The 20,021-nt window shown below is 37.4% G+C and overlaps 1 protein-coding gene across 1 annotated transcript in view; it reads right to left on the minus strand.

Annotated features, from left to right (window-relative positions):
* Window positions 1-12,258: 12,258 nt before the first annotated feature.
* Window positions 12,259-20,021, minus strand: part of traf4a (tnf receptor-associated factor 4a) — a 42,715-nt gene continuing 34,952 nt past the window's right edge. Inside the window, exons 3-7 of the mRNA XM_051861196.1 lie at window positions 19,345-19,449; window positions 18,942-19,103; window positions 17,599-17,760; window positions 16,021-16,176; window positions 12,259-14,635 (exon numbers count right to left, since the gene is read on the minus strand). Coding sequence (XP_051717156.1) covers window positions 14,003-14,635; window positions 16,021-16,176; window positions 17,599-17,760; window positions 18,942-19,103; window positions 19,345-19,449 — 1,218 coding nt within the window. The 3' untranslated portion in view covers window positions 12,259-14,002. The remainder of the gene's footprint in view (window positions 14,636-16,020; window positions 16,177-17,598; window positions 17,761-18,941; window positions 19,104-19,344; window positions 19,450-20,021) is intronic.

The following is a 20,021-nucleotide window of genomic DNA, read 5'->3' on the forward strand; positions in this document are numbered from 1 at the left end:
CCGGGTAATTTCGGTGGAAAAGCGGCTAAAATATACTGTTTGGAAAATGAAAATTTCATTTCTTTCAACCATGTTGTTTACAAAAATAAGACATATTTACAGTATGTTTTAAATATATTTTTGACAAAAAAAGAAATATGATGCATAGGTGGTGATGTTAGTGGTGCAGAAATACCTTTAAATAGATATTTCTACAACAAAACAATAAAGTAAAAAAAGAGTTTAGGTGTCTAAGGAAATACCTGGAAATGTTCCCAACATCTGCACAAGTATCTCAAAAAAAACAAAAAAAAACAAAAAAAAAACACAACAACAACAAAAAACCTGTTATACTGAATTGCAGCGTTTTACTGATATCCCTCATCTGATGGCTTGAGAGGGCAAATCTCTTTTGTTTGCAGTGAGGAAAGGTGCTATAAAAGAGAGATCTAATGGAGATGTTTTGGTTATGATGAAAGTGTGTGTAATAGGATTAGCACAGCTTAGCAGTCGAGCTATGATGTGGTTACAACAGCGTATCGCAGTCCTGGGGTGAGCGCTTCAGAGCTTGACCTTTGACCTTGACAAATTATGACGGTCGAATCTGACTGTGCAAGATGAAACAGGAAAATAAATAACACTTTAAAACAATAATGATCATCAGCTGCACCTGACCTCACAATCTTGACAGCAGCATTTATGAAATCAATGATGGAATTTAGACAGACAGATGAGAAACAATGAAACTGTTTCAGTAATCCTACTTGATCTAATTTAGTCAATAACAGTATTGCTTCTTCCTGAGGCTGAAAATAAATAAACTCCTACTCCAACAGTTTTCTCAATACATACTGTACGTTATTTCACCGAGAAATAGGTCACATTTATGGAAGTAACACATTGTGGAAAATATTTACATGAATGTCACACATGGTAGGCAGATACTTATGTTCAGGTTTCTGAAGTTTGCTCTCCTCTCCGCTCAGCCTAGAATCTAGATACAGTATGCATGACCATTCCTGTCTCATTCCCATCAACAGTGCACTCGAAATTTAAAGCCTAATCACTGAAATTCCCACTATTAACTTCCAGGACATTTCAGTTCAAGGGATTCAGGTTCAAATGGAATTCCATCTGTAAAACTTAATAAACTAAAATAACCAGCTTCGTTTTAGACTTCTAATTTTGTTTTGCTTTATCCTCGGTGCTTAAGCGTTCATCATTGCATCATGTGTCAGGTCAGGGGTTACTCTTCCACTGCAAATCGATGCATACGACTGTCTGCTTGAAGCTAGTTATTATAGTTAATAAAATTTTAAATATGGATATTTTTCTAACAAAAACCCACTGCTTCACTTCAGAAGGCCCTTTATTAACCCGCTGGAGCTGTATGGATTATTTTTATGATGGATGGATGCATTTTTTGGGGGTTTCAAAATCTCGCCCCCATTTACTACCAGTCACTAGATATTTTTAAATATATCTCAGATTGTGTTCATCTGAAAGAAGATAGTCATATACACCTAGGATGGCTTGAGGGTGAGTAAATCATGGGATAATTTTCATTTTGGGGTGAACTATCCCTTTAAGACATAACTGACTGTGTACAAGACAGTGAGAACATTTTGTGTGTGTATGTGTCCGTTCAAGCGCAAGGAGCTTTATTATGTGTTCGCGCACTTGAATCGTTTAAAAACGCTTGAGTGTTCTAAATTGGCATTGGCAAAACTTAGAAACATGCGCAAATAATAAACTTTCACTATATAATGGTTAAATGCAATTAATCCACGAATCACATTTGTTCCGAACTGTGGAGCCTGGTTCATACAGATCACGGATCAACTACGATCCGTTGCACCCCTATGCGTCACGTCCCGAAAATCCAAGACATTCTCATACATTCAACATGTTCAACCGGCAAAAACAAGCCAACCAATGCCAAAAGACACCGTGTGTGGTAACACACTGGCCTTAAAGCGCTTCTCCTCATCCAGGTGGACGAAGAAAATGGCGCACCTTTTAGAGTTCATTTACAATGATTGACATCACACACAGAGTTTTCTGGTATTTTAGTACTGATGTGTGAATGATATCTTACCGGTAAAAGACAGAACTTTGTTTTCTTGTGTGAACAGCCCATTTGTATACTATTTACCAGAAAAGTCAATCTGGTAATTATATGGAAATGTACTGGGTTTAACATATAAAAGGGACTATTTACACAATTTACACACACAATTTTACAGAGAATTTTACAATTTTGTGTGAACGGGACAGTTTGAGAATTACACCCAGGGACTAAAATCAACACTCGCACCAAATGAGAGTTTAAATCGGCGTTGGCAAATATATGAGAAACGGTGTCAATCGCCAGTTGGCCGGTAACATTTTTATTCTAACAGTGCAATATAGTAAGAACATGAACGTGAACAAATGATGGACCAGTTGATGGACCAGTGCTGCATCGTCCCGAAAGTTTAAGCCTTGCCAAATTTAAATATTCGAGCTCAAGAAGACTCGAAAGGGAACTCAATTCGTTATTCGTTACACATCTGAAGCACGCGCCCAGAAATCCGTTGCGAGAATGCTGAATTGCCCTCTCTTTCACAAATTCTTGTGCTTGAACAGACATATTCAAACAAAATTGTCAAAATGCCCGCCTTGGCAAGTATCCTTGTAAACATAAAATAGTCAGTCATGTCTTAACTGAATGTAAACAGTTGAGAAATAAAACACAGGTGTAACAGTATATTGAATCTGTGCATCAGATGAAAAAGTGACAGCAGCCTAACATTCCTGCTGTCTATGTTTTTAATGTTAATCAGACAACAAAAGACAAAGAACAATCACTCATTGCAACTTTAATCCATCTGTTTCATGGCTGGTAAAAAATATTTATGGCCAGTAAAAAAGTCACCGGCCACTGGCAGGTGTGGCAAAAAGTTTTTTTTAGGCCCTGGTTACACCTGTTAAAAAAATACTGTTGTGAGTCCCAAAATGGGACTTCAGTTTTCTTTGAATAGTTTGAAAAACCTGCCCTTCATCTTTTATCTTCACATCATAACTCTTTCCATCTCCCTACAACTCTAAGAGCAACACTACCTCCTTTAACTATACACAGCTTCTGACCAACAGTTTCCTGGCTCAGGAGAAACAGCTCCTAGTTTAGCATGAAAAGACACATTCATCAATGCGTCAGTAAAGGCCCATTTTCCATGAGTTATAGTTCATTTACAGAAAAGGTAGCAGGGATACACACTTCAGCTGAGAGGAGTTCAGAAATTATGAGCTTAAGTACTGCAATTCAATTTATTCTATAATCTAAAATGAGAGCTCAATGATGCATTCCATCTCCAGCATTCAGCTTTTGTGAGGATGAAACTCATGCCCACAGGCTGTGATAATGCCATCCTGTCTCTCATACCCAAATAAAGTGCCCTCCATTAAGAACAGAGGGAGTGACTGACGCAAACTTACTGAAAAAGACATTATGTCTGCTCTCAGAAAGCATGTACACGAATTCAGCTTCACAAAAGCTGCATCGTTGTACTCTAGTGCGTAATTGTGCTGTTGTTTGCGGATAAAACATCAAGTCAACGTCTATTCTTATCTGAGAGAGAGGTAGAGACAGAGAAAGTGAGTCATGCTCATGGGACTAAGTGGATATTGTAGTTTTACTCGTTTTGTCAGGACTTTTACGTCAAACATGTCGTGCGTAACAACAATTGTAAATTTATGCATGCTGCCTTCCATGGTGAACACAGTGTTGACTCTCTGCACTGTTTGGTAAAACCCAACAAAATGTAATTATTAAGAGAGTACATAAAAAAAAAATCTGTGTTGAAAACTCTGTTCTTGCCTTGGAACATACACTGACATTAAAGGGGACTTATTATGCAAAATTCACTTTTATAAGGTGTTTGAACACAGATGTGTGTCCACAGTGTGTGTAAACAACCATCCTATAATTTTAAAAATACACCCAATACTTTTTTTTTATAATCCCCATTTATCATTTTCAATCTCTCAGAACACGCTGTTTTATATTTCCCCCTACTCCTACGTAAGAGTAGGGAAACCCCGCCCATGACTGGTGACGATCTTCCCTGTTAGCATAGATACCGCCCTGAGTGAGAAGCACAAAGTCCGCCATTTCTGTTTACTCGCTGCATCAGCTAGAGATATAAAATGTCTACGCCAAAAAACTTTACAAATATTCTGTTGTTGGATGTACCAACGAACATACCAGGATCTATGGACTATATGGAGCCTTATATGTGCCATCTGAGTCACTGAGGACACTGTGGTTGAAGTTATTACTCAAGGATGGATCAGTACAAACTGTTCGTGATCCTCTCCGGAGTAATACTGGTCACGGCAGAGAGAGAGAGAGCTCGCGTCCTTTGGAGTTGCTTTACGGATATAAAGTTTACCAGTTTATTAAGCCCCCCTGAAAAGGCATGAAGTCTGTATATATTTGTTTACTGTTAGTTGTAACAAGTGTTTTTGTGTAATTCACTGTGTATGTTGATGATAATACAAGGGAGAGAGAGTTTATAGATAAAAGACTTTAATGCACACTTCTTGTACTGTGTTTTATTCAGCTATTATGGTGATTTTCTGGAATGAAAATGTACGCTTCATGTTTTGGTGATGTACAATAAACTTCATAAAATTCAGTAAAGTTTTGGCCATCATTCGGACAGGGTCCGCTACAACAGGCTTGTATTAATAGTGGATAAAAGCAAGATGAAAACATTAGTTATCACCGCAATTAAACTGAACTATACCTGTTCTCCATCTCCATACAGCATATATTCTCTGGCTCTGTAAGCATCATTTCCAGACTCCGGTTCGAACTGAACACTGCTACGGAGAGTTTCTGACATTATTAGTGCGTGAGATTGTTCTGTCACCGGAGCTCAGAGCATCAGTTCTTGAAGCTCCGCCCTCTTAGGCCGGGAGCAGCAGCTCATTTTCATTTAAAGGAACACACACTAAAATGGCACGTTTTTGCTCAACCCCAAAAAGCAATTTTAACATGTTATAAAAAATAATCTGTGGGGTATTTTGAGCTAAAACTTCACATACACACTCTAGGGACAGAGACTTATTTTAGATCTCTTAAAAAGGGGCATAATAGGTCCCCTTTAAAAAAAATACAACTCTGCAAGTAACTTTCAATTTTATGTTTCAACCACAGATGGCGATAGAGAGGCCAAAGTTAATTAGTGCACCTTTAATATTTATTATACTGTATGTATATATGCATTTGGCAGACAATTTTCTATTTAAGGTATTGTATCAGTTCTTGCTTTTCCTGGGAATCGAATCCGTGACCTTCCAGGTGTTAGCGCCATGCTCTACTGTTTGAGCAAATGATGGCATAAGAAGGCCTTTAGATTTGATGTTTAAAAATGATCAGTTATTAATTCATCTACAGAACATTTTTTCAGAATTTTTTTTCAACTTGCACAGCAAAGACATTACAGGGATAGTTCACCCAAAAATGAAGATTCTGTCATTAATTACTCACCCTCATGTTGTTCCGAACCTGTAAGACTTTTGTTCATCTTCGGAACACAAATGAAGATATTTTTAATTAAATATGAGCGATTTCTGTCCTTTCATTGATAGCTACGCAGCTACCATTTTGATGCTTCAAAAAGCTCATAAAAAGATTTTGAAACTAATTCATATGAATTGAGCAGTTTAGCCCAAATTTTCTGAAGAGACTCGATCACTTTATATTTAAGTGCCATAGATTTAAACAGATGCATATGGACCTCAACAACGATGAAAACTGACAAACATCATTAAGTAAAAAGATGACCAATTAACATCAACACAACAAATTACAGCAACAGTGACAACAAAACAACAACAGCATAAATAAAGAAAAACAACAATCTATTATAGTAACAGCATAATTTATTCATGCTGCAATTCATGTTTGGGGCTCACAAAACCCTTAACAAATCAGCAACATTCTATAAGAACTCTTTTAGACTAGTCTGGACAACATTTGGATGAACATGTGTTTTTATTTTTAAAGTTTTTCAAGTTTATGCTAAATGAAATGTACCAGTTTGATGTCAAAAGACATTGAGAGATGAACTGTTCTGTTTAGAAACACACCTCCATCAGACTGTGTTTATATGTGAGGTAGTGGAAACCCTCACGTGCATGTCAAACACTGGCACCTTTGGTGAAAGAGGAAAAAAAAAGATAAATTGAGTGAGGGAGAGAGAGAGGGAGATGGAGAAAGGGAAACTGAAATAGAATGAGTTCTTGACCCCCTGTTACTGTCACACTACAGGACGTCAACTTTGATTTGAACATCCTTTGAACTTATATTTCAAAGCGTTTTAGCATCCAAGGAGAGCTCAAACCCAGACCCTTCTGAAAGCATGTCTTTTTGGAAGCAGATGAAACTCCAATTATATGCTAATTTCCATATTACACAGTCGGTCCAATGAAAACATTTCTGTTACTGAGATGAATGGAGCGCAGTATCCTGGATGTCATGCCATCAGGTCAACCTCCCATCAACCATATAGCAACCATACAGAACACCACTGGAACCACTTAGCAACCCCCTAGCGGCTATCCAGAACAGCCTATAGCAACTGCACAGCAACATGCTAAAAACCACACTGAATACCTCAGCAGCTGTATGGGAACGCCCCGGCAACTATGCAGAACATGCAGTGTGACGTTGACGTTGAGAAAAGCATCACTCACATTTTCTTCAAAAGATGTAAAAATGTATCTTTTGATTGTAGGGAAGGGGAAAGAGCCTGTAATTTGGCTCTGTGAAAAGGAGAAACGATATAAATATGACATCTTCCTAAATATACAAAAAAAAAAAAAAAAAAAAAAAAAAGCACTGCCAGGATATGGCCAGGATGACAACATTCACAGAAAGTGATAAACAATGGTAGGAAGTCTGTTTCTTCTTCAAAGTAAATAAATAAAAGGTAACTGACTTCATATGCAGTGTTACTTAAGAATTATTTATATACTATTTTAAAACTTATTAACATAATATTTATTTTTATATTTTCAGTTTTAAATTTTACACAGTTTTTACTAATTTTGTTCTATGTTTATGTCATTTTTATGAGGTAACTTTTGGCCCTCTAGCAGTTTAAAAACTAAACTGTATGCATTTTGTGGAAGAAGAACATCGTTTTGGTTGTGCTTCGGCTCTTCATGACTGTGCGGATGAATATGGTTCTTTCTCATAACGAAAAAGAGAGATAATCTCATAAAACATTCATTACTAGGTTTGAGATATAACCAGTTTAGATGGACAGGATCTCAAGCTATCTGTAGATGTTACTATCTATATATGATAGACACGGCAGGCTACTTCCTTGAAAATCCATTCCAGCACAGCACTACAACAACCATAATGAAATGACCCTTCACAATAGATAATGCTTCAGTAGGAGTACACATGGCAATTTATCTGCTCAATAAAATACCTTACTCCCCTCACCTGTTGAGTAATAAAAACGCCATCTCCGCGTCGTTTTTACATTTCAAATCCAGTTCTCACCATCTCCGAAAAGCCAAGCCAATGCTGATTCTCGTTTTACTGCGAGCTCTGTCAAGTTCTCTTTTTGTCAGCAGACTCTCCTCTGTTCAAACGGGTGATTCCCTGAAGGTTCCAGATGTAGCGTGGTCCATGTCAACATTTCTCACGCGTTGTGACGGAGCAACTTTTCTCTATTAACCTTTTTTTATGCATTCTCTATTAACTAATATGAAGAGACACGCACGGGCGAATGACGTATGTACACAATTTCCCGCGAAAACCATCCCGTCACGTCTAAAATATAAACACTTTTTATAACAGGCTTACCATAGTTAATCAGGGTAAGACAAAAACACCCTTTGGAAGAAGGATTGATGATGTTTTGACTTATTTAAATTTTGATTATTTTAAACAAAATACATTGTGTAACGTATTTTATTTCAATTAGTTGCTAAGACAACATATCAAGTTTTTCATCTAATATTTATATTTTATTTTATTCCAGCTTAATTTCAATTGACAAAAGCAATTTTTAATAGTCTTGTGACTATTAATTTATTTTATTTTTTTTTAAAAAACAAAAAAAATGTTACCTCACAATAACTTTTTTATTTTTTTACTGTGAGGAAAAAAAGTGGCTTCTATAAACAATGTGCAAATAATGGACACAAGTAGTTGATTGAACAGCCAATACCAAAGTATCTTTTTAGTTTTATAAAATAAATAAGAACATATTTGGAACCATTTTCATTGTGTGGGAAACAAAATCACATGTTATTTGGTATTTTTTTCCTACATAGATGTTCTCATGGTGTCTTTCCAAATAAGCCAATACAATAATTAGGCCTACTCAAATCAATATTTTATTTAGTTCTTTGATCTGTAGCCTTTTATAAACACTATTTTTATAGAATTCTCACTGCAACAGATTTGAACACAGAACACTCTGCTATTAGCTTATGCTATATATATATTTATTTTTATTTATTTTTTTTTTTTTTTTTTTTTTTTTCAATATTCTTTAGAATATTTGTCATTATCAGCAGTGAGTCAAAAAGCAGACATCCCATCCCTCTCCACACAGGGCTCACTGTACTCATTGAAGCTAGCACACATCACTCATTGACATTTTCTGATGTAGTTTGCTGAGAGCCTCACGTACGGTAGGAAAACGTAAACAGAGTTTAGTCCTTGAATTTGAGAGAGAGGCTTTATTGAGACACACAGAGAGAGCTCTGAGCAGCCTGTAGCTGGGCTCTGTGCCACACGTGACTGTTCCACTCCGAATGAGAAACATGTATGAGCTAATGTGTAATTAGACGTTACTATTTTCACTGAACTCTGCCCTAGATGAGCGCAGGGCTGCTGTTTGAACTCCCTGTGCCAGGAAACTTAGGGGCCATCAGTACGGCTTTGGGTTATTGCAGTTAACTTTAAATAACACTGTGTTCAGCATGGCTGTGGAAAACGATACGGCTGGAGAAACTTACTCAGAACACTCTCAAAGACACACTTTCAGCTAGTAAATGTCATGAAATATGTAAATATGATTTCTTAAAACACAAATTTTGCACATTAGAAACCCCAAACTTCACATCCACATTTCAAATTTATAACTTTTAAAAAAGTTCCAGTTTCTTAACATGTGCAAGTCACCTTTTGCAGCCAAATTATATTATGCATTTTTATCTGATATTAATTATATACAGGTATAAATATATACATTTAATTAAAACATTTCTTTTTTTCCAGATTTTTTCCATTGTGACATTATTTGAATGAACTTTAAGCATTTTCACTCAAATGTCTCTGGATATTTATAGGATTTATATATATTCATGCAAAGTGTAATTTCTAAATGTTTGTTTTGGATTTTGTGGTAAAATATGACCTGGACAGTTCAAAAGCTTGGGTTCGGTAAGATTTTTAAAAATATTTTTGGAAAAAAAAAAGTCTAAAGTGCAATTTATTCCTGTGATGCAAAGCTGAATTTTCAGCATCAGTATTCAGTGTCACATGATCCTTCAGAAATCATTCTAATATGCTGATTTGGTGCTCAAGATACATTTCTTCTTATTATTAATGTTGTAAACAGTTATGCTGCTTAGTATTTTGTGAAAGAGATACATTTTTCAGGATTATTTGATGAGTGAGTACAAAAGAACAGCATTTATTTGAAATAGAAATCTTTTGTAACATTATAAATGTCTTTACTGTTTTTTTTTTATCCAATTTATTGCATCCTTGCTGAATAAAAGTATTCATTTCTTTTTAAAAAATCTTACTGACCTCAAGCTTTTGAAAGGTAGTATATACATGACCCTTCCACAACTTTTAGGTCTAAACACAAAGTTTTAAAGTGATATTTCAGGGTTGCCCTGTCTTTACTGAGCAGCTTTTCTCCTTTGAGGGACTTGTGAGAAGCCTTTATATGCCTTCTTTTCTCAAAAAACTCCCATTCACCCGTACAGAGTCCAAAGAAAACCTCTGGCACAACATCAAAGTTGAGCACGTGTCTGCTTCACTTCCTCCCCCTTCATCTCTGGGGGAGATCAGCACATGGAGCGGCGATGTGAGTGTAGTAATAAGATACAGCCCCCTTTCACTTATTGTTAAAACAAAGCAATAAAAAACTGTGCCGACTTGGCACTCGTCATGACTGCTTGGAAATGGAGTGAAAAAGAATAAAAGCTGTGACATTGTGAGACATTTCAGCCAAACTGTAGCTCTAAAGATCTTTAAAGGTTCCACACCTTTTCACCAATGATTTTCCATAACTTTTCCAGCAGTTTGTGATCACTAAATAAAGTTTTTTTTTATCATTTCATAGAGATTGCACTCCAAAAGAGCAGCTGATGCAATATTTTAGAGCTAAGTGCAACTAGAAAATGCATATTCACAATAGAAGTTTCCATTTTATAACATTTCCAGACACAACTCCCTGTTATTCCCAACTGTTGGAACTTTGGCTGTACATCATTTTATTTTATCTTACATTGTGGACACTTTGGCAAATCTGATTATTTGTGTATCTGATTTGAATCTGATCTAAATTGTGTCCGCAACTGTTCAGATCTGATTTGTGTGTCCCGTGGCTCTCTTTCATTTTCTGGAATATCTGCATTTGTTTTAATCGCAATGTTGTTCCGTTGGTAGGCACATGCCAAAAACAACAGCAACATGGAGCGGTTTGCAATACAGATGTTGTCTTATTTACAACATGACATTGTGTAGCCGCTGCGCTGGACTACAACGTCTTCTGAGGCAGCGACAGAAACGTAGGAGGCTGGTATGCTCAGCTTTATTTTTCTGTGCTGTTGTCTCCGCTGGTCTCAGAATTCAACATGTTTCCATTATATTGTAATTTTCTGCTCGACCGGCATTTTGCAACAACACAATCTGTGACTTTCAGCATGTTTCCTATAACAACGTCTGACATGTTTACAATTTCAAACCACAAATGAATGTAGCTGAAAACAGATTTGTAAAAATCGCATTTCATGTGATTTTTTGCCGTTCACACTTGCTAAATCTGATCGGACTCCAATCGGATATGCACATAGGCTAAATTGGATTTGGGCTGACAGTCTGAACAAGGCTTATGGAAAGTTTTGAAAGCTTTGTTCTGTATTTAGCCTTGTTCAGACTGTCAGTCCAAATACGATTTTTGGGCATATCCGATTAGAATCTGATTAGATTTAGCAAGTGTGAACAGCAAAAAATTATGTGGTTTGAAATCCTATTCAAATCACATTTCTGGAAATCCATTTCAGTCTGACTGCTCTGATCGGATCGGATTTCACGTGGTTTATGTGACTTTCTCACACCAGGTAAAACATAAACATCAGACGTTGTTATAGGAAGTATGCTGAAAGTTGCTGCAGAAACAAGGTTGTGTTGTTGCAAAGTGCCGAACGAGCAGAAACTGACAATATAAGAGATGTTTTGAAACTGGCGGAGACAAAAGCACAGAGTAAAGCAACACATACCAACCTCCTGCGGTTCTGCCGTTGCCTCAGAAGACGCAGTAGTCCATTTCAGCAGCTACACATTATCATGTTGTAAATGAGACAAAATCTGTATTGCAAACATCCATGTTGTGGTTCTTGTTGTTGGCGTAAAAAATGGGATCTGAACAGTTGCGATACACAATGTGGACAGTCAATAATTTTAGATCAGATTCCAATCAGATACACAAATAATCAGATTTGGACTCACAGTGTGAACATACCCAGACAGCAACATAGTGTGGCCCAGATCCGGCCCACATCTGATACATGTGGATTACATGCGGACCAGATGTGGGCCGAATCTGGGCCGACACTATATTGCTGTCAGGGTAGCCATAAACCACGCAAAATCCAATTAGAGTGGACAGATTTCCAGAAATCCGATTTGAATAGGATTTCAAACCACATAGGAATGTAGCTCAAAATGGATTTGTAAACTGATTTTTTTCCGTTCACACTTGCTAAATATGATTGGATTCCAATATGCACAGAAATTGGATTTGGACTGAGTCTGAACAAGACCAATGGAAAGTTTTGAAAGTTAGTTGAGACTAAATTGGAGAATATACTGTTCTTTTTCTGGTCAACTGTGGGTTGTTTCTGGTCTTGTGACATTTGCAACTGTGGGCCATGTAAACTTTGAGATGCCGACTGTCACGTTAGAGAAACTGAGAGCTCAGAGGATTTTGTCCAGCAACATTTAAGAGACGACACCTGATCAGAGCAGACCTTGTAGACATTGTTTTATTTCAAGTGATATCTGACAAGCAATCATCAAATCAACATATAAAAACATCTGCACCATTTCCTTTCAAGCTTATGTCATGGCGCTTTAAAATAAATACTTCTCAAGAGGAAATAATACAGACATAATATGCAAAATCCAAACCAGACAAAACAAAACGACCGAGCAAATGCCACAGATGTGAAACATAAAAAGGGTCCATAAAACGTCAACGTACAGCCCCCGAAACTCATCATCAAAAAGAGTTGTAGAAAACATCTGAAGTACTTTGTAAAATACAGAATCTTAGCAAAAATGTATTTTGTTTTTGTTTTTTCGGGTTTTTTCAAAATCATTGCAAAATATTAGCTGGTATCGTAGCGAGATTAAATGTGAAGAAGAATGTGCTTTTGCATGTTTTTTTTTTTATTAGTATTCACATATAATATATATAATAAGTATTGACAAAGTCCTGTATGGAGCAATGGCAGCCATATTGCACAAGGCTCATCTTCCTCAGGCACATGGAAGAACTCTCCTCTCGTTCACATGCTGCTTTGATGGGCACGGGTAACCATGGCTACCAGCGCCACTCGAATATGACGCCCTCGCACTCGACGCGCTTTGGGGCGGCCGTTGCGAGTGCCCGCACCTTTCTATTCATCATCTGCCAGCAACCGACAGAGTAAGACAAAGAACAGAAAGAGTCAACTGAGCATGAGTCCAGAGTTCACATTCAGAATCCCCCTCTGTTTATGACACAAACGCAACAGGTTGCTCACATTTATTTATTTTTTTCACATATTAAAAAAAATTTGGTTCCTTTTGCTCGTCTGTCCGCCACAACATAACAAGCCCTCACACGCTGGTTAAGAATACAGGTATACAGTACAAAAAACTGGTCCGTGTCATAGATCATGTGACCTGTGAATGCAACCCTCACAAACACCCACAGACTGAATGTAAACAATCTCTCGCATGGCTTTCAATCCAAACCGGAGTGCTTGAGCTTGAAAAATGTGTCGTTTTCCACTGTACAATAACGAAAAAAGCTTGCCACCATGCTTTAGCACCTCAGAATCGGTCCCAAATGTAATCTAGCATTGAAAAACATAACGTATCATCAAATACTACAATGCACCGTTGTGTTTTGAAGTCTCGAACCTCTAGAGCGAGTTAAGCTACATTTAGTTCACAGCTGTTAGTTTACTTAAAACGAGTTAAACAGGAAATGAACGTTCTTTTGAGTTTCCTTTGAGTTTCTTATCAAGGACCGGTGCTGGGCGAGAACGTGTACACAAAAGGGTAAAAAGAAGGTTAGTGTGTGTACGCTGAATGCCTGCCATCGTGTCGCAGAGCTCCGTTGCCTCGCCTCCGAAGAACATTCGCAAAGTGCAAAGGTTACGAATAGCCTTTCACAGTCCGCTTCAATCAATCTTCAAACATTTGTGAGAGAAATAACATAAATCACTCTTTAAAAATAACATTTAAATTAAAATAAATGTTCTAGGCACTACTGAATGTCCAAAGGCGTTGCTGTAAATTGAGGAAGAGAGTGTTAGAAAGCAAATCCAAAACATTTTAAAGTGATGATTTTGCGAAACACTTCTACGTGTAGATACCTCAAAACCAGCCAAATAACCAGATAGACGAGCTCTGAGTCTTTCGGTAGAGTTTCTGAGAGGAAGAAGGGTCCATAAAGATGTACGTCAAGACAAAACATCACTTAAGTCCCAATAAACGTCCTCAGGCCATTATTTTCTGTGGGATCTCTATGGAAGCTTTGAGGAAGATGGAGTTGTCACGGATGTAGTTCCTCTTCTTGATCTCCTCGTGCGAGATGAACTTGGGGTAGCCGAAACCCAGCGTGCTCTCGTCCAGCGAGTTCCGGCTGCTGCACGGTTTCTGGAAGTTCTTCCAGTTGGGATCAGGGTTGAAGGTCTCCGTGATATGCTGAGGTTTGGACAGCGACGGGTCGCTCTGGTCCAAAATGGAGAAGGTCACCTTGTAGGAGAAGGGCCATTCCAGCAGGTTGTCGTACTCGCCGGGCAGCACGCGGATGTAGATGGACAGATGCGAGCCCTCTCCGCTGCCGTTGCCGTTCAGGAATGCGGACACCTGCAGCTTGTAGCCGTAGCGATGCGTGTAGAAGGGCGGGCTGAAAAACTCGTGGTTGTTGCGGAGTTTGGCCTCCTGCAGCTTGCGTGAGTAGTCGGTCAGTTTCCAGATGAGAACGCCGTCGTGACTCACTGACAGCTCCTCCATTTCACGTCTCAGCTCCATGATTTCCTGCCGCTGCCGCCCCACCAGACTACACATCATGGTTAGGTGGGATTTTGTGCTCTCCTCCAGGTGTCGTCCGATTGCCATCTTTGGGCACTATAAACCAGAGCACAGAACATTTACATTAGCATAATGTAAAACTGAGTGCTGACTAAAATGTGCTCATCTTGTTTTGATCTGAAATTAGACCTTGATCATCATTACAGACATCATATTTAATTTGACATGAATCAATGCATCAATGAATCGATGTATCAGTGTATTAATTTAAAAATATAAATGTAAATAAATAAAAAAAATAAGGTTTTCAAGCTGACAAATAAAATGACATTTAAAACTGTTTAAATAATGTTTTTTTTTTTTTAAATAGCTTAATAAAAAATAAATTGATAATTGATGCAACATTTAAAAATATAAAACATTTACAAATGACTTTCTGATTAATTAAATGAACAGTTTAAAATATCTACTTATTTGTCCATTTAAAATGTGATTAATTATTTTACTGTTACATCTAACTAAATTTTGAAACATGAACAGTTGTAACAGTTGTAATGTGTCTACTTATTTGTCCATTTGAAAAGTAATTCATTAATTATTTTACTGCTACATTTAGCTACAATTTTCAATGTATTAATGAACATAAATGTAAATAAATAAATAACTTTTTTAAACTGATAAATAAACAGACATATTTAAAACCATTTATTTAATTACTGTTTAATTAATTACTTAAATCATTATAATTAACTAATCATTTTAAATGCAACATTTAAGAATATTAAGTATTTACAAATTTGTCAATTTGAAAAGTGATTTATTAATAAATTATTTTACTGTTACATTTGAACTAATTCAAGTACTTAAACTTTAATTATATAAACAATTGAAATATGCCTATTTATTTGTCAATTTGAAAAGTGATTATTTAATTATTTCACTGTTACATTTACTTATATTTTTCAGCGTATTAATAAAAAATAAACATGTAAATGATTTATTATTTTACTGGTACGTTTAACAAAATTTTCACACATGATGAATTAAATAAGTTTTAAATGTCTATTTTTTCATTTGAAAAATAACATTTATATTTTCTAAAGTTATATTTTTTCAATTAATAAATTGATTGTTTCTTTTAAATTTCTTTTTTTTTTTTTCCTTTTAACTAGCACCGCTAGTCCTCCATACTCTCATGTCTTTATACTGCAAGTAAAGACAGGAGACCAGAAACATGCCACAGTAAAGTTGTTGACAGTGATGCCTGCAAAGTGCATTAAAAACTTATTTCCCCAAACTCCCTTGATCTCAAAAACTAGAAAATATTGTATCTCACAGAAGACAGCCCATCTTTAAAAACAGTCTTCGACTATAAGCTTCAAAGAAATTTTTTACTGACACAGACATTTTTTTTTTACAGGTGTGGAGGAAGGAAAACTGCATAAGGCATGAATGCAGTGAAGTTACAGCGTAGGACTCACTCTGTGTTTGCAGCCGGCCTCCTTGAAGGGGCAAAGGACCAGCGCGCTGCCACAGCTCTCCTTCACGTGGTTCGCCAGATCCTCACGTGCAATGTTTGGGGTGCCGCATTGATTAGGACACTGCACAGGAAAGCGAGGGCAGTGGTACTGGTGGTTCTGGGGGATGAAAGGCAACAGTCAGCATTGACGTGAATCTGTAGGTTGTGCTGTGATTTCTTGAGCAATAACAGCTTGACTACTGAGGCGTGAGAACTAAAATATGCATGGATTCATGAAATCATCATGAGATCATCTATAAGAGTCGCTGCACTCGTGTTCCTGTAGCGTGACACTAGGAATGACAAAGTCATTGGTTCAGTTCGCATACTGATAAATGTTTAGGCTTTGGATTGAAGTGTAGTCCAAATGTTAGTCATAAAGTAAGAAATAATGCATAAAAAAAAAAACACAGACACGAAATGTGAATCCTCCTCTGTATAAGGAAATTAAAAGATCAGTTTTTTTGTTCCAAAACCTACGGATGCCTACAGAGGCAGTATTTTAAGGCATCATAGGCATTCACAACACAAAGTGCTGTGCAAAAAGGTAGGTGACTTAATTACGCTGCCTCTTAACCAAATTTTAACCCTCGTTTTAACCAAATTCTGAGGCAGCATTAAATGTATCCATTTAAATGCCCTGTGCTCAGTGAAATCCAAGATGGTGGACAACATGGGAGAAATGTAAACAGAAAAAAGAAGAAAGAAAGATGAATGTAAACAAAAATATACATATTTTTCCTTCAATACTGAAAAGTATCAAATTGTGATTTCTGACAAAAATTGTCATTGCTAAAATGTGGTTTGAAAAAAAAAAGCTTCAGGTTTGCTGTGCTTATTTGTAGGGTTGTACAATATTTATTTATTTATTTATTTATATTTATAGGCATATAGTGATTTTGGTTTTATTTAAGTTAATCGTGCAGCCCTATTCAGTGTAATTAGTGTGCTTCGGTGTAATTTTATGCTTAGCAGGCTATCATTTTGTTAGCTTAGCAACATGCTAACATCAAAATTTATTGAAATCACCTACAAATCTAGTCTTTCATGCAGAGCGCTATTTGTGTGATTTGCTGTTTATGTAGAGCACTCCATTTTGGTCACTTTTGAAGTTCCATGACAGATGTGGCGAGGCAGTGTTTTGGAACAGAGCTAGTGTGTGTGTTAGCCGGGCTGCTGAATCTCACAGTGTTTTCAGGATGTATATCTCTATGTGTGTGAACGCAGGTGTTATGAAAAGAAACAAGGCCAGTCCAAGCTGTGGTTGGCACCAAACCTAGAATCTAGAATGAAAGCCAGCATTTATGTAGTCACAGGCCCACTGCCATCCCACCCTGTGGAGACTCAAAACCCCTTTAATTCACCACTGAGCGGCTACTGTTCCATTAGCACCCAGCATTGGATGTGCGCACAAAAAAGTCAACAAGCAAACACTATTTGTATCCATTTTTTCTGTCGTACAGATGCAAGACCACAGCTGAAGCCACGTCAAAGCACTGTATGATTTGGGTGTAGAAGTTTGCTGTGTCGTGTCACTCACCTGGATGGTGTCGTAGACAAACTCTTTTCCGCAGTACTTGCAGGGCTGCGTGCGTTTGGGGCATTCTGTCATGGTGTGCTGGGATAATAGTCTCCTCATCATTCTTGCGCCACACTTGTTCTCGCAGTACACGCTCTCTTGCGGACAGATGCCCTGGTGGTTCTGAGGGACATAAAAGGAGATGGAGATGTGAGAGGAAGAAAAGAAACTAGATTTGCATTTTCTGAAGATAATACCAGTGCTTGCAAAGAAAACCAGTGTTGAAGATTTAGGTTAGTTTAGGTTCTGCATAAATGAAATGATCTGGTTTGTCGCTGTCGTGGCACTCTTTTTTTTGTCGGCTGAACCATCAACACCCATCCCGACACAGTCTTTACAGTGTAGAGGGGGCCTATAGATGGTCCATCAATGAACCTTTAACATCTATAGAACATTTCCATTGCACAAAAGGTTGTTTATAGTGGAATTCTTCAGATTATTAAAAAGTTCTTGACACTATACTCTTAAAAAAAAAGATTTCAAATGGGGTTTTCGCAGTGATGCCATAGAATCATCAATTTTGGTCCCTATCAATCCCGAGCTCTGGGATCGATGGGGACCATTGACATTTGGATTGTCGTAGAAAATGAGCTCTGTGACCAACAAAAGTTTATGATTTTTTTCATCAAGATAATCTTCGCAAATGATCAAGTCTAAATGCAACTGGCAGAGGTAAAGTCTCTGTCAATCTTAATCTAAAGTTGGAAATTTGAATTAGAATAGAGCGTGAGTATAAACACAGCAACGTCAGTTGTGACATCCTCTGTATTCCCATTTAGCCACTTGATAGGAAGTTAGCATGTGTCTTTTTCAAGACATCAAAAGTTCAGTGTGAGGTATTACTAATGTATTTTGTCATAGTATAAAACATAAAGATATATTTCGCTTGTGTTAACCACAGCACACGTACATCACGGAGACGTTTATTTGATGTCCTGCTGTACATCTGCAAGATGTATTTTTAGAGTGTTTGCTTATCTGCAATATGTCTCTAAGATGTTTCTGTCAGATGTTAAATAGACATTTAAAAAACATTTTTAAGATGTTTATGATTTAGAATGTCTGCTTTTTCTAAAACGTTTATCAGATGTTTCTACACAACAGATGTTTTCCAGATTAAGCGCTCTTTATCAGACATCTTAGAGACGTACCTGTGCTATGTGGGATTTTTCAGGCATTTAACCAAAAACACTGACTTCGGAATGATGGAACCAGAAGTGCTACAATGCTTGTTTCCAGGTACTCCACAACAGATCTGCAGCACTCTATAACAATCTGTCTTGGACGTGATTTGACCACGATACCTCATAGGCCTCTCCTGTGAACTCGCTCCCGCAGAACTCGCACTTGACCTTGCGTTTGGGGCAGTCGTGCTGCAGGTGTTCGGGCAGGTCTCTGCGCGTTAGCTTGACGGAGCAGCGGTTGGGGCAGGGGATCACATTGAAGGCGCAGGTCGAGAAGTGGCTCTGGGAAAGATACAGACAAGTATGCTTTGTAATGTACATTCATGGTGACATAATTTTTTATTTAGGGTGAAATATCCCTTTAACACAAAAACACATTCAAATAAGTCAATGCTAGCTAGCAAACAATACCTCCATAGCAAGCAGATGCTATGTTAGGAGACTACTATTTTAACAAAGCATCAAAAAAAAAAAAACAGCCGGATAAAGAGAATGTGTCATAAAAAGAGAAAAGCATCATTACCTGTAGCTGTTTCATCTGGCCGGTCCAGCGGCAGCCCTCTTCACTGTGAATACAGCGGATGGCCAGCGCCAGTATCTGCTGCTCCAGCTCAGGGTCAGGATAGATCTATAACACACCATTACACCAAGGACACATTAATCAACGCTGTCTCCTCTCTTAAAACACACTCATATATTAACCACTCAAGGACAGGACAGAGGTCTGGATTTAAACGTTCACTTATTAACTATGGCACAGTATACGCCTGTGGCTTCTCCCACACTAAAAGGGGATTGTCTGTTGATCTAATTAGTTAAAATCACGTCATTCATAAGGATGGGTGTGAGTACTTGAGTACACGGAAATGACAGCAATGACTGACCATAAAACACAGTAACTATGTATTATGTAACTTGGCTAACGTGGGTAGTTTTTCATAACATTTCACAATCTTTATCACATTTTCAGTGGTATCTTGCGATTCTGACAGATAATTTGAGTCATTACTGACACTTGTGTCAGGGTTATGTTAAGGTTCGTTGTATTTTGTTTTCGTTTTCATTGTTCCCTGTCACTGTTTGCCTGAGTTCTTGTTACTAGTTAATCTTCATGGTTTCTGATTGACTTACACACCTGTTTCTTGTTCTGTTAATTATCCCTGTGTGTATTTAAACCCTCTGTTCTTTCTTTTCATTGTT

This window comes from Ctenopharyngodon idella, chromosome 15 (genome assembly GCF_019924925.1).
Source record: "Ctenopharyngodon idella isolate HZGC_01 chromosome 15, HZGC01, whole genome shotgun sequence".
Taxonomy (NCBI): domain Eukaryota; kingdom Metazoa; phylum Chordata; class Actinopteri; order Cypriniformes; family Xenocyprididae; genus Ctenopharyngodon; species Ctenopharyngodon idella.